The sequence below is a fragment of the Emydura macquarii genome, unplaced genomic scaffold (genome assembly GCF_026122565.2).
Source record: "Emydura macquarii macquarii isolate MOO-44397 ecotype Brisbane River unplaced genomic scaffold, CSIRO-AGI_Emac_v2 contig_3122, whole genome shotgun sequence".
Lineage (NCBI taxonomy): Eukaryota > Metazoa > Chordata > Testudines > Chelidae > Emydura > Emydura macquarii.
This window is the reverse complement of record NW_027133259.1, coordinates 718,243-731,803: the sequence shown is the minus strand read 5'-3', so window position 1 is coordinate 731,803 and position 13,561 is coordinate 718,243. Positions and strand designations below refer to the sequence as shown.

The 13,561-nt window shown below is 42.4% G+C and overlaps 1 protein-coding gene across 3 annotated transcripts in view; it reads left to right on the top strand.

Moving 5' to 3' along the window:
• The window catches only part of WNT7B (Wnt family member 7B), a 116,947-nt gene that overhangs the window by 61,421 nt on the left and 41,965 nt on the right, over positions 1–13,561 (top strand). For 2 of the 3 annotated variants that reach the window (XM_067531100.1, XM_067531101.1), the window contains exon 2: positions 12,924–13,150. In XM_067531100.1, coding sequence (XP_067387201.1) covers positions 12,924–13,150 — 227 coding nt within the window. Of the gene's footprint in view, positions 1–7,478; positions 7,548–12,923; positions 13,151–13,561 lie in introns of those variants that run through there. The other variant, XM_067531102.1, reaches the window with a different exon arrangement.

Genomic DNA, 13,561 nt, shown 5'->3' with positions numbered 1-13,561 from the left:
ATGGTACAAATACAGAATAAAAAGACACTCCACAGAGCTCACTATCGTAGTCACTATGAAAAGAGTTTTGGTTCCATAACAGTAATTACGGGAGGCCTTGATTATAAGAAAAAGGGGGCAGATCACTCTTCGCTCTGTGCTTGCTCAGCTCTGCTGGCTGGTACATTGGAAAGGGGGAGGAGGGAAGGTGCAAATCCTTGGCTCCATCATTCCTCACCATATCCCATCTACTCCTGATCCACCCATGTGGGTGGAGTGGCAGCAACCCTGTGAAGGCTGCTATCCCCGTTAGACTCTACTGTGGGTATCCTGCACAAGGGATTAAAGGTGTGCCTTCTACCTCCTCACTTCCCTGCCCAGCCGTTTAGGGCAGGAGACGATCTTATTGTCGGCATTAACAGAGACACTTTTACAAATCCATCGTGTAGGATTTGATTGCAAATTGTGTTCTATCAGATGGTCCAAAAAGGCCTTTTTTATTAGACGTATGCCTCAGGCGAGAGTATTTGTGCTGTGAGAGGGTTGCTGTGCTGGCTGGGTGAGTGGGTGTTCCTTGACCACTGGAGCATTTCTGAGAGGCCGTGCAGGAGAGCGGGTGTGTGTGTGTGCAGTCTGCAAAGGGGGAAGACTGAAACCGTTTGCATCTGCATGTGATGGGGTGGCACCCCCTGGTCACGTGTGTGCATGCCTGCGGTTTTTTCTCTGCTTCCCATCAGCCTCTGTGCTTGTCACGTGGGTCTTCAGAGACGCAGCCTTGCAGCCAGGTCCAGGAGCACCTCTGGCTCCCCCAGTCCCTGCCAGCAGCCTGAACTCACTCTGCCCCTGCAGCTCCTTTTATACGAGCCTGCGGGGCCCAGGTTAGCTAAATCCCGTGTCTCCTCTCTAGGCAGCTTGGAGGAGCCATCCCACTGCCCTTTTCTGGGGCAGGGCATGGCAGGACTGTAAGGCCTCCAGCATGGGGCCTCAGGGCCTAGTCCACCCATTCCACCACTCACACTGCATCACCAGCAGCAGGAGGGAAGCTGTCTCTGCACCCAGTGAACAGATGTGAGTCTGTTGTTTAAATGAGCTCATGCCTGTGTCATCATTCCAGAGACTGCCTGGCTATGCTAACCTGCCAGCAAGTAGAGCGTAATGTTGTGTAATGGTATTAGCTGTGTAATGTTGTCTTTCTACGTGTTACTAAAACCTTGGAAAGGCTAGAAGAACAAGCCAGCCAGCACTGCGTTTGAACCAAATGCTAGCGTGTTTAGAAGGGAGCCGATCTGAGGCCTAGATTGTGATCTGACAGTTTGCCCTGCGGAAGGATAGTGCATAGCTGTGCTGACTCTGGAAGAGACCGAAGAGGCGACGTCTGACTCTGGGAGTCAAAGTTCATTTCTTGATTCCTCCTTGCTCCAAGAAATAATCTATGCCTGCAGACCTAACCTGGTCTGGTCTATATTTGTGTAGTAATGGCTACGGTATTTTGGAGAGTGGAATCAAGGCTCCCTCCACTTCTTCCCCCTGCTTACCCACTCCCATGGGAGAGGGCTCAGTGGAGGCTGCTTTTCTCCCAATGTGACGTAAGCTGCTCAGGGAAACGAGGGGAGGACTTTACACCCCCTGCTCCTGCGCGTCGGCACATAAGGCAAGCAACAACCTTGCTTGGAATGTGAACCTACAGCAGAGGATACTGAGCACAACAGACAGTGCTTCTGTTTGGAACATTACAGCCACTACTGCATTAGGAATGTGCCGATAAGCAAAGACAAACAGCATTAATGGTTTTTGGTTCATGTTGCTATTTTGAGATCTAATGTCTCCCACAAAACTTCCCCACAACCAACAAATGAAAAATTGAATAAATCTAGGCATTGTCTTCCTGGGCAAGTCACAGAATCAAGAAGCTAGTGGCACTGACAAACTGAATGTAATTTTTTCTCTTTTTTTACTATACATTCAAACCATCTGTCTCGAAGAGTCTTCATGCTGTCAAGCAATCAGCACAGAAACAGCAACCTCCAGCAGTCATTTAGTCCAAATTACATATTGCATGTGAGGTTCACAAGACCTCTTCACATTTCTTGCTTAAAAGAAGCCGTCAGAATATAGCTGGGATGGTAACTGAAATTTCTCAGCTGTAGTTTAAAGTCGCATTCAAACTGTCATCTTAACATTGTACTAAGCACTGAAGATGTATCCTTAAATGTATCATAGAAATGTTAAGATTTCCAAATTAATGGCTCAGATCCTTAGCTGGTGTAAATCAACTTAGCTTCATTTACTTCAAATTCACAGACTTTCACCCACAGCTGGGGATCTCGCCTAACAAGTAAAGAGCATTTACCTGACTCATCAGATAGGAAAGGAAAGAGTATTTCAGTTTTGAAAGCAGAAATCTTCTCTCACGGCTGATCCAGACTCATACATCCAGCTCTATTCACATGCCTAAAACTCCCATGAGTGTTAATGTCAGTTCTGTGCACACAAGAAGAGCAAATATAAGCATTAAGATATGTTGTGTGCAAGTGAGAGAAGAATTTAGGCCTAATATTTATGTATTAAAAGTAATATTGCAAAAGAAATGGATCTTTGCTGTAAAATAGCCTCCACCCAGAGTCCACCTTGAATGCTTCAAGAGAACACATGGTCCTGCTTTTGAAAGAGTAAAACTAAATAATGTTTCACAGTGAATTATCTAAAACGAGACTTATTTTTATCCACATCTGTCCTTCAGTTCCCTGTTATAACACCTCAGAATGTGGTCTCATTCGTTCTCACAACTTCGGGGGGGGGTAATGTCTGGCCAATTCTTGGATGGCAAGATTTCCTCCCCTTTATCGTCCTCTTGCAGCTTTTTCTGCAGGAGGGAGCAATCTGGTCCAGACGAAGGACAAACGCTCAAGGATGCCCTCCCATTAAGTTGAATGAGGATTTTGGGGTTGATATCAAGATATATGAAGTATATTTTCTGGCACGTTGAACTGTCTTCTGTCTAGCTGCATAAGAAGCATGGCTCTTCTCTTCAATGCTGCCACATTGCACTAAGCCTCAGTTATTTCCCAGCAAGATAATTTGCTTTCTTCCTTTCTAATGTCTTCCACTGCAGAAAAACACTATCCAACAAAGAGCTGTCCAGTACACTTGGTGTAACTTCCTTTTGAAATAAGAGTGATCGTCTTTACAGATGAGGGAAAGCACAAATGAGGTAGAAAGCAAATAATAGCAGGAGCCTTCAATGCCAACTGCAAGTGGGGAGTTGGTGCACTGGTATTCAGGAACTAGCACTGACACTACTGAGAGCTGAGGTTGCTCAGAACTTTGCAGGCATGGCCCCTGGACCTATTACATGTAATTTGGACCTATGGGCTTTTCTAATAGTTTAAATGGTGGATTCTGTAAAAAGTTATTATATGAAATATGCATAAGAATAAATTATATGAAACGAAGAGATTCAAATTTGATTTTCTTTTGATTCCTAGCATCAGGTACTGTCGTTGGTTTTAAAAGAGGGCTAAATAATTTTATCTCCAATTATGTATTGTGTGTATGACCCATGTATTTTTAATTACACTTGCTAAGAGAAGTGCTATTAAAGCTCATGCTTCAGCACCTTGATCACTGAAAAGGTCAGGAGGTAACTTTTTACCCATTCATAATACATTGCATAATTGTCCCAGTGCATTATGCAGAAGTTACTGCTTTCTCTACAGCATCAGGGATAGACCACCTATGACAGATACCAAAGGGCAGGATACAAGACTTGATAGACCATTGGCTGACTCTGGTATGACAAATAAAATGTTCTTATGAACCCAAAATTGCTTAGTAATCAGAGTTTCCAGACTATGATTATTTTTAATGTAGTATTAGAATTTTATGGATTTTGATGTGTGAATATTTTCAGTCAAATAATTGGAATGTCAGTTAAAAAAAAGTGAATATAATAAAAAAAAATGTAGTTGTATGGGGGAGAAGAGTCTGGGATTCCTGCTGTGAGAGAACATTTTAGGGTCTGATCCTGAAGTCTGTGAAAAACACCATTGACTTCCATGAACCTACCCAGAGGTGCAAATGTTTGCTCACACAGATCAACGTGGAGGATTAGGTCCTAAATTAGCAAATGATAACTAAGATTTACTGAGTTATTATCATGTCATATCTCTTCTTGAGAAATGAACTCTGTCTCCCAAAGCGAGAGTCCTGATTTTGGATTAGCTTTTAGCTTGCTCTGTTCTGGACAAAACTGAAAATGAGAAGGAAACCCACTGCTTTAGATTCTGGAGAAAACAATAAACATTTCCTATTTGAAATTCAGTGCGTCAGACCTCTGGATCGCTTCGAAAATTGACCCAGTTGCTAGGCGCCTTGAAAAACGATCCTAAATTGGAGCAGAACATACTCCACTCTTTCATTTTTAACATGGAACTGAAGGACAACTGGATCCATCCTCTTAACAGTGCAGAATTATTTTGTATGGTATCCAGTGCTTTGTCCAGCCCCAGGGTATAAATACCTCAGGGCTAGATTCTGAAACTCTTTCTTACTTGAGTGCTGTCTTACTGCATGAATAATGCAATTGATTGCAATAGGCTAGGATATAACTTTAGGCACAGACCCAAGCACCACCCAAGGTGACACTGTGACTCAGACGCCTCTCAGTCACAGCTCCTCCCCACTTCTGCCTTGCTCTACTGGGATCAATTTATGGCTGGTTTAGATCAGGAACAAATTGCAAAGTCCCTGTGCCAGATCAAATGTGGTTAAGAGGGGGGAGCCCAGTCTCTTCCCACTCCCTGCACAGCTTCTAGGGGTGGTAATTGGGAGTGGAATACCACCTTACTCTTATGCACCCACATCTGAGTTCTGGGTAGTTTGCACAAAGTTGCAAAAGCAGTTATTTCTCCTCCTTGCTTCCTTGCATAGACATATAGTCCAACCATGACCTAGCCCAATGAGACTATTTATGGAATAAAATACACCACTTAACATGAGCAATGGTGGCAGAATCTGGTCTCTAGTGATAGTACTTTGACATCTCTTCTTAGTCTAATAAAACTCAGCCTTTGGAATGTTTCTCCTGATATTCAAAATATGGGGGTTTTTGCAATGCATTTGCTAGTGCATTCAAACATGGAGTTTATATTCTGCAAGGTGTAATCATCCAGAAGTCTGTGCAGCAAGGGACCTGAATCCACCTCTTGTTTGAACTACTGCTAATTGTGAGAGCATAGATTGTGATTTGAGGTGCAGCCTCAGCAAGCGGGAATGCATACATTGCTCCGCCACAGGCATTGTCCTGGGAGGCATTGTGACTCAGAGGTACGCCTCTGAGACACAATTTCTCCTCTATTTCCTCCTGGCTCCTGGAGAGTAATAATTTACTGCTGGTCTAATTGCAACAGCTCCTGCCAACTGAGTTTTGCTGGCTGATGTGTAAGGGGAGTGAATCCAATGTTCTGCCTGCCCTTTGCCCCTCTCAACCAACCTGCTGCAGGTAACCTAGGCAGGACTGTAAGGAGAGTTTTCACTCCCACTTTCCCCTTGCACAGGCATGTCGTCCACATCTGCCCCCTATGTGACTCATCCCTCAAGTCTACCTACCCTACTAGTTCCATTTTGGACTGGCAGGTGAATCATATGAGATGGTATTTATGTGGCCCGTATCACTTGCACGCATTTAAAAATCTCTCCTTCATGTGTATTGTAAGCAATAATATTGTGATGGCATGAATTTCGAGAATCAGGCTGGAGCTCCAGCAGGGATCAGTGCACCACAGGGCAGAACTGAGCAGGCTTATTTGATTTTCATTTCAATATCACATGCACTGAACAATGATTTCTTGAAGCCTGCTGTGGAAAACAAAATTGAAAGCATAAACATATGCAGATGGAATTCAGAGCTGGGAAAGCGTCTGCCAATTTCTGCAACTTATGCATGCTCAAAATATTTACTTAGGAATTCTTAATTAAATAAACCATTCAGTAGGGGTGTACTATTTCAGATGTGTCACAATGTCACCACAAAATATGTCAGTGGTTCTTTTTAACAAAGATTCCATTATAGAGTTTTTTATCAGACACTGTGGGGTAAGTTTTCAGTACAATGCACAGGGATTTAAGCCATGCAGCTCCTCTTCTAATGGGATCGGTGTGGCTAAATCTCTTCATTCCATGCTGAAAATGAATCACTACCCAACAGCAACTTAAGGTTAATATTCAGCAGCGCAGTTTGGGGTGACGTCACAGACACCAGAAGCACATCTAATCAAAGAACATACAGGCAGGCTGGCCTAGTGGGAAGTCTTGAGCACTGTACTGCTAGGCAGCAAGGAATCTAAGTTAGCTTGTGGCTTTAGATGCACTTGGAGTTGAATTCAATTGCCCCAGGACCATCACAAAGGAAGCTACTGTGCCCTGGTATCACCCCTTGATTGAGACTTGGGGTCAAATGCCCTTTGTTCCAGTGGCATATAGTCTCCGAACGAGAGTGGTAAAAAGTAAGAATTTTTGTAAACACAAGTGTATCGGGTAAGCCTGGACTAGGCAAGCAGATGTAGTATATCTGTGTTAAATGCTTGGAGGGTTTACGACCTGTGTTCCACATCTACTTCGGTTAGATCAGTGGTTCCCAACCTTTTTGGCTCCAGGGCCACAGATATAATTTTTATAATCCTGAAGGGCCACCAGACTCTGCCAGCAGGCCCCACCCCGACTGCAGCCAGATGGAAGGAGTTCAGCATGGAGGCTGCCTCCCTCCTCGCTGATCTCCCGTCTCCCTGGCTCCAGCAGGGAAACTGCATGTGTCCTGTAGCCCTGTGTGCCCACCCGGGTCCCTAGGCAGTGGCTCCCTTCTGCAACCAGGGGGGTGGAAGATCAGTGCTTCGCTCCGGCTTCAGCAGGGACCCCGGTGTCTGTGCATCTAGGTGGAGCGCTTTGCCATACTCCCTGCTACAGCCAGGGTGAGAGGAGCGCTGATCTCTCATCCCCTTGGCCGCAGCAAGGAGCCTGCCCCAGTCTTTTAGCCCCATGGAAACGTGCTCTGCCTGGGTCTTCAGGCAGCGGCTGCTTTCTGCAGCCAACAGGAGGGGAGCCGCAAGCCACTCTGAAAGCCCCCAAGGGGGCACATTTGGCCCCCGGGCCACAGGTTGGGAACCACTGGGTTAGATATTTGTCAGAGCCAACCTCCCCAGGACTTTGGGGAAATTCACTGTGGATCTAGGCTTGGGAACACTTCTAAGGTTTGCATATTTTTATTTGTATTTTATCATACAGTAAAAATTCAGGTTCTACTAACAACAGTAAAGACATTTTCTCTCTGACAAGGTGTGTGTTTATATTGTTTTCATTCTCTTTGCTGTGAGGATGGATGGATGGATAGGATTTCTACATTTGTCAGAATAGTTCTGACTAATGCCCTGATCCAGCAAACACTCATTCATGTGATTAACTCTATGTATATCAGCTGTCCCACTGAAGTCAATCAGACTGCTCACGGATATAAGTGTTTGCTGGTTTGGGGACTGAGAAAGCAACCTACAAAACAGCAGTAAATCTTTCTTATGGTAGGTAGCAAATGCTTAAAGTAGAGAGAGAGAAATTTGTTCAGAAACATTTGCACAATTTTTCATGAAATTTTACAGCTTTCCATTTGACATCCTTTTTCAGCTCTCAAATTTTCATTTTCTATGAAATTTCAAGGGGCCCTCCTTTTTTGTATGACTGACTTGTAAAATTCACTTACTCAAGATGTTATGATTTTGCAGTTTTGTATAAAACTTTGTGAGAAATTACTATGAAAGCAGTGTGGTGGAGCGATAGGTAGGTAACAACTGTTTTGGCATTATTAGTAATATTGCTTTACATGCTTGAAAAACAGGCAATTTAAAACAAACCAACCTTCCTTTTAAGAATATTTTGCTTATATTTAGCCGAGGGGGCACAGTTATGACTGCAGCTTGATTAAAAAAACATGAGTGCTGAACTTGAGGTTTCCAAATCATAATGTGAATCCAAACCTTCCCAAATGTCAGGGTAGTCACATGCACATGGCCTGTTGTAGGTCTGAACTTTAAACTCATCGCCAAACCCAGATTCAGATCCTTGGTTTTGGTTCAGACCTCTCTCTACTTATAACAATAAAAACCTCACTGCAAGCTATTCTCTCTGGATTAATGACTATGGTGAAGGTTCTTCACCTCCTCTCAGACAACTGTTATTATTCATCTCTAAGACATGCCACATGGTTCCATGGATATTGCTTAAATGGGTATTTCACACTGATTAACAAAAGTAGAACATGCAACTGTGCACACACAATCACAGTATGTTCTGGTTACACCAGAAACCTTAACATAACACTGCACTCGGGATTTACTTGTGGTAAGAATACTGCTCCTTGGAGAAAGATTAGATGGCAGAAGATGGCTAAATGCGGCATGTGGATTTTGTTTTTTTAACATTTGTTATAATGCAAAATATTCTCACTCCAGTTCAAGATGTCGCATTCAACCTGTCAGAGCCCAAATGCGCAACACGGCCCTTTAGAACGTCTGACAAGACACCAGCTGAGGGATACAGCAAGAAATAGCAGGAGGGGAAGCTTGAAATGCTGTTGGTGCATTTCTTCAATATAAATAAAGTTTTCCAAAATCTTGGTTTCTGTTGGCAATCAAATAAAGTAATAATGTAACGGATGTGAACAACAGATCTGAGCTATCTGCTGGTAAATGTAGGTCAAAGAGAGGGAAGTCCCTTGAATACTACCAATAAAAACCCCAGTAATTATAGTTTGCATTTATATAGTGCCTTTCATCAACAGCCTCTCACATCACGTTACAAACATTCATTAATTAAGCCTTACAACGGCGTTGTGCGGCAGACAGCATTCCACTTGCTTTACAGCTGGGGAAGCTGACAGCCGTGAAAAAACACGTTTTTACTACTAGCCTTGCAGAAACAACACAGCTGATCTAGATTCTTTTTAGACTCTCCTATCATCAGCAGAACTGTTGACTAAATTACACAGGTGGCTCACAACTGGATCTCGATTGTCTTCATATTATGCCTGCATTTACAGCCGGGTAATTTGCCTAAATGCAATAGGGTTGCACCTATATAATTTAAAGGTAATGAGGTTGCAAAGATGTAACTGAAAGCAGAACGTGACCTGTGGGATTTTTATTTCAGGTGATGATGCACAAGCTTAGCTTGACTTTAAGATCCCAGGGCTTGTAGTCCTGTTTCATACAGGACTGCATTAATGTGCGCTAGGTACCTTTTAGAGAACACCTGCAGGTTTACATGGGACAGTTAGCGCACAACATGTTAGAATGCTTCACAATTCATACTCTACGAGTTCATACTCTGATGCTGTGTAGACAAGCCCCCAGACTGAGTTTGCAGGGCTGGCAGTTAAATACTTGTAAACTAAGCAAATTTGTTCTGGAGCCATTAGGATGAATAAACATGGAATTCAGTCAATGCTATTATTGATAAGAAGTCATTTTCAGCGTAGAAAGCTGCCCTCCTTGCACTGCCTTACATTAAAGCACATTCCTTGTGTGAGTCCCCCTGCCATTGACCGTGGTTTTATTAGTGATCCATAACGTAAATTATTGATTTAGGTAGTTGAAAATTCATACAGTAACATTTTGTTAGTCACTGGAAGAGGCATCCCAATAATGCCCTTTATATTAAAAAGTGTTCCAGAGGGGTAGTTGTGTTTTTAACAACACAGCGAGCGTTCTGTGGCACCTTGAAGACTAACACAGTTATTTCGGCATTAACTTTTGTGGGCAGAAACCCACTTCGTCGGATGCATGAAGTGGAAACTTCAGTTTGGTAGGTGTATACACACATGCCAGGATGGGTGCGTTACATCACAGTGAGGAGGGCGAGTGTTAACGAGGTAACTTCAATCAGGGAGGATGAGGCCGTTCACAACAGTTGATGAGAAGGTGTGAATGTCAAAAGAGGATTATTTTTTGTAGAGGGCTAGCCACTCCAAGTCTCTATTCAGACATAGTCTGATAGTTTCCACTTCATGCATCTGACAAAGTGGGTTTCTGCCCACGAAAGCTTATGCCGAAATAAATTTGTTAGTCTTTAAGGAGCCACAGGACGCTCACTGTTTTATTAAAAACTGTAATGCTCTGAAATTTCATGTGATGACCATACTCAGTGCACATAAAATGCCTTTTCACTATCATCACTTGAATGGTATAGAAGGACAAGACCTGGGAATTAACACAGTTCAGAAAGGGATCCCGGCCTTTTAAAGTGATCATAACAAACAACCAAAGTGAAAATGTTTCTAGACTATAATCTACCAGTTATTCATGGAATACTTTTTTCTCCTTTTTAGCCTTTTTGTACTGCAACTATATACACTGTAGCTACTAGTGCCACCTTTCACAATAATCAGAGGGAGAAAAGCCCTATAAACTATGAAAGAAAATAGATTAGTTGTTCTGTAGTGTTAAGAATTGCCTGAATCCTAACCCAAATATTCAGGTTTGTTCTCTATGATCCAAATTCTTCTCTATGATTTTCACAGATTCATAGATTTTAAGGCCAGAAGGGACCATAATGATCATCTAGTTGGACCTCCTGCATGACACAGGTTGGAAAACCTCACCCAGGAATTTCTGCACCAAGCCCATATCATGTTTGAGCTACAGCATGTCTTTTAGAAAGACATCGAAGTCTTGATTTAAGGACTTCAACATTTAAAGATTGTATATGTTAATTAAGTAGAGAGTGGCCAGAACCAAAATCTTGGTTCAGAATATGCCTGGATCTGGGGGATTTTGGTCCCAATCTAAACTTTCTGTCTGGCCCCCAGCACCACTGAACCAAAACTCCAGACCTGAACCTTTATGTCTCAAACTCTGGGAGGGGTCAGATTTGGATCCAAATTTTGTACTTCTGGCCCATCTCTGTTTAAAATGAATTACTGCACACTATGCACATTAACTCTTCTCTAGTTTCCTAAAATTCAAATGATTCAACCATATATAAAGTCTGTGGATAAATGTAACGGAATGCCAATTTAGGAATCTCTGCTGAATTGAAGATTAAGGGTAGAAGTGACTGAAATGCTAAATCTCTATTCTGTGAGAAATTCAGATATTTTGTTTTGGTGAGTGCTTCATTTCTGCTTTATCTTTTTGACTATGTTCTGTATTATATTACAAAAGTCAAAATGATACATTGAAACAACATACTTTATAGAAGCAAAATGTTTCAATAATTTGTCATTGAAAATTTTGACCAAATTGATACGTTACTGCTAAATGTTTTGATTTTGTTGAATTGGCATTTTCCTAGGGAAAACAAACTTCTGTCAGAAAATTTTCGACTAGTTCTAATTAAGGGCTACATTGTTGCAGCCTTGAATGCAAGGTGGAAGGGACAAGTTTACCCTCTTATGTACCCACATAGGAGGTAACTTCTATTCTTGTGGTCCTCTTGACACATCAAAGTGCCTCAGTCCTGTCTGGAGGTGGAACACCTACTTTGCTGAGCTGGTCAACACTGGTGTCTGTTGTGAAGGTGGTAGATACTTGTCTTCTAGGAAATGTACTGAGACCACCAAACATTTTTCAATGTATATTAAGCTGTTGGATGAGCTAGCGTGGCAGATGGCACAGGGAACCCCTTCCCTGCGGAATGAACCCAGAGAAGAAGCAGCCATGATTTGTCCCCCCAGCACTCCAATTTGCATGCATAGGGATAGGGGCCCTGGGCCTGGCTTGCACGCTGGCAGCTGTTACTGGGTTAGAGGAAGTCTGCCTAGGTGGGGTGGAGCATGGAGAAGGCATAACACCCCCAGGCACCACGTATCCTCATCATTCTCCTTATTGTGGTTCTGAATTTAAGAAGCATAATCTAGAATTTTTTCATGGCAACTAGTCTGGACATTCCGGGCCATCACTTCTAGCCCACAGGTAAAGGCACTTTACTAAGTGACTTGGGAGCTTAAGTCCCATTTTCAAAAGTGATTTGGTAGCCTACATCTTAATGAAAGTCTTCGGCTCCTCAATCACTGAGGCAATATTAAAAATGTTATCCCATGTCTGATTATTAAAAAATACCATCGCCTTACATGCATCAGATAAAGATGTTGAAAAATGAATTGGAAAATGACAAATGTGTGGTCTAACCTGGAAATCTTGTAACAATTTTCTTAAACAGTTAGTTGGCTTACGTTGGTCAGATGCAGAACATATACAGTCTTCATAATGCATTGTAACTCAAGAGATGTTGTTCTGAAAATATATTGCAAAATAAGAATTACTAATGTTTTGGTTACAGATATTGCATATTGGAGAGCACTCGTATATGGTCCAAAGCATTTGCCAGGACTGAAAATATGATTTCGTGCTGTATCTTGATGAATGCTAATAAACTTCCCTTAGTTACTCAGTAGTTCAAGTTAATAGTAATGGGCAACAATGTTGGTAGCATAAAGTCATTCTCTAAATTTTATTCCATGGTTTAAAATTAGAGATGGGTGAACTAGCTCTGGTAAATTAAATATCGAGGCTGAACCGAAGCACAATACTCAAAATGAACCTGAACCTTTGAGACTGCACAAAGTTCAATGACCTGTTGACTTATGTTTTTAAATATTACTTTTCACATCTCCTTACTTCCTGGTTTTATCTGGAACCAGATGCAGAATTGCCAAAATTCCATGAGAGATGTTCATGTGGGTTTTCTGGCCCAAATGAAACCAGGAATTACTGGAAATCTTGCAAGATTTCCAACCCCAATTGCCAGACCAAAGAGGTTGGGGTAAATTTGCATAATTATAGAAACCAAACTTCCAAACCTTTTACTGTTTGTTCATTGTCTTGTCAGCCACACTGCAATATGGAGCAAATGGAGTTAATGGTCTCAATTAGATTCTAATGCCTCTTTCTGCTTTTCTTCAGTGCTTTGTCATCTGTGGTGGCTTTAGGAGCAAATATAATCTGCAACAAAATCCCAGGCTTGGCCCCTCGGCAACGAGCGATCTGCCAGAGCCGCCCTGATGCCATCATAGTGATCGGAGAAGGGGCACAGATGGGAATCAACGAATGCCAGTATCAGTTCCGCTACGGCAGGTGGAACTGCTCAGCGCTGGGAGAGAAAACAGTCTTTGGACAAGAGCTTCGAGTAGGTAAGGGAGTCTTTAAAATAGTGTTAATAATAATAAATTGGGATGGCTTGCCCTTTGGCTCTCCCCTTGCAGTGCTTTAGAGATGTAAAGCTATAAGGCATTTACATCCCACACAAAATAAACCCACGCACACTCCAGAACAACAGTGGCACTTTTTCTGATCTTTTCTAACCCTATTTTGTAGTAGTTGAAAAATGACAAGAGATTTCTAGGTTGAGTCTTTCATTATCCATGCCAATCCATATGTGATAATGACTGGAATAATCTGGATGGGCAGCAGTGACCTGGGTCAATTTCATCCCATAATTTTAATAACAAATTGGTAGGCATTTGGGATCTCGTGATTGTCTCTGTGCTGCACACTATGACCAGTCAGAATTCCAGAGCAATGGCGGGAATGAAACTAAAATC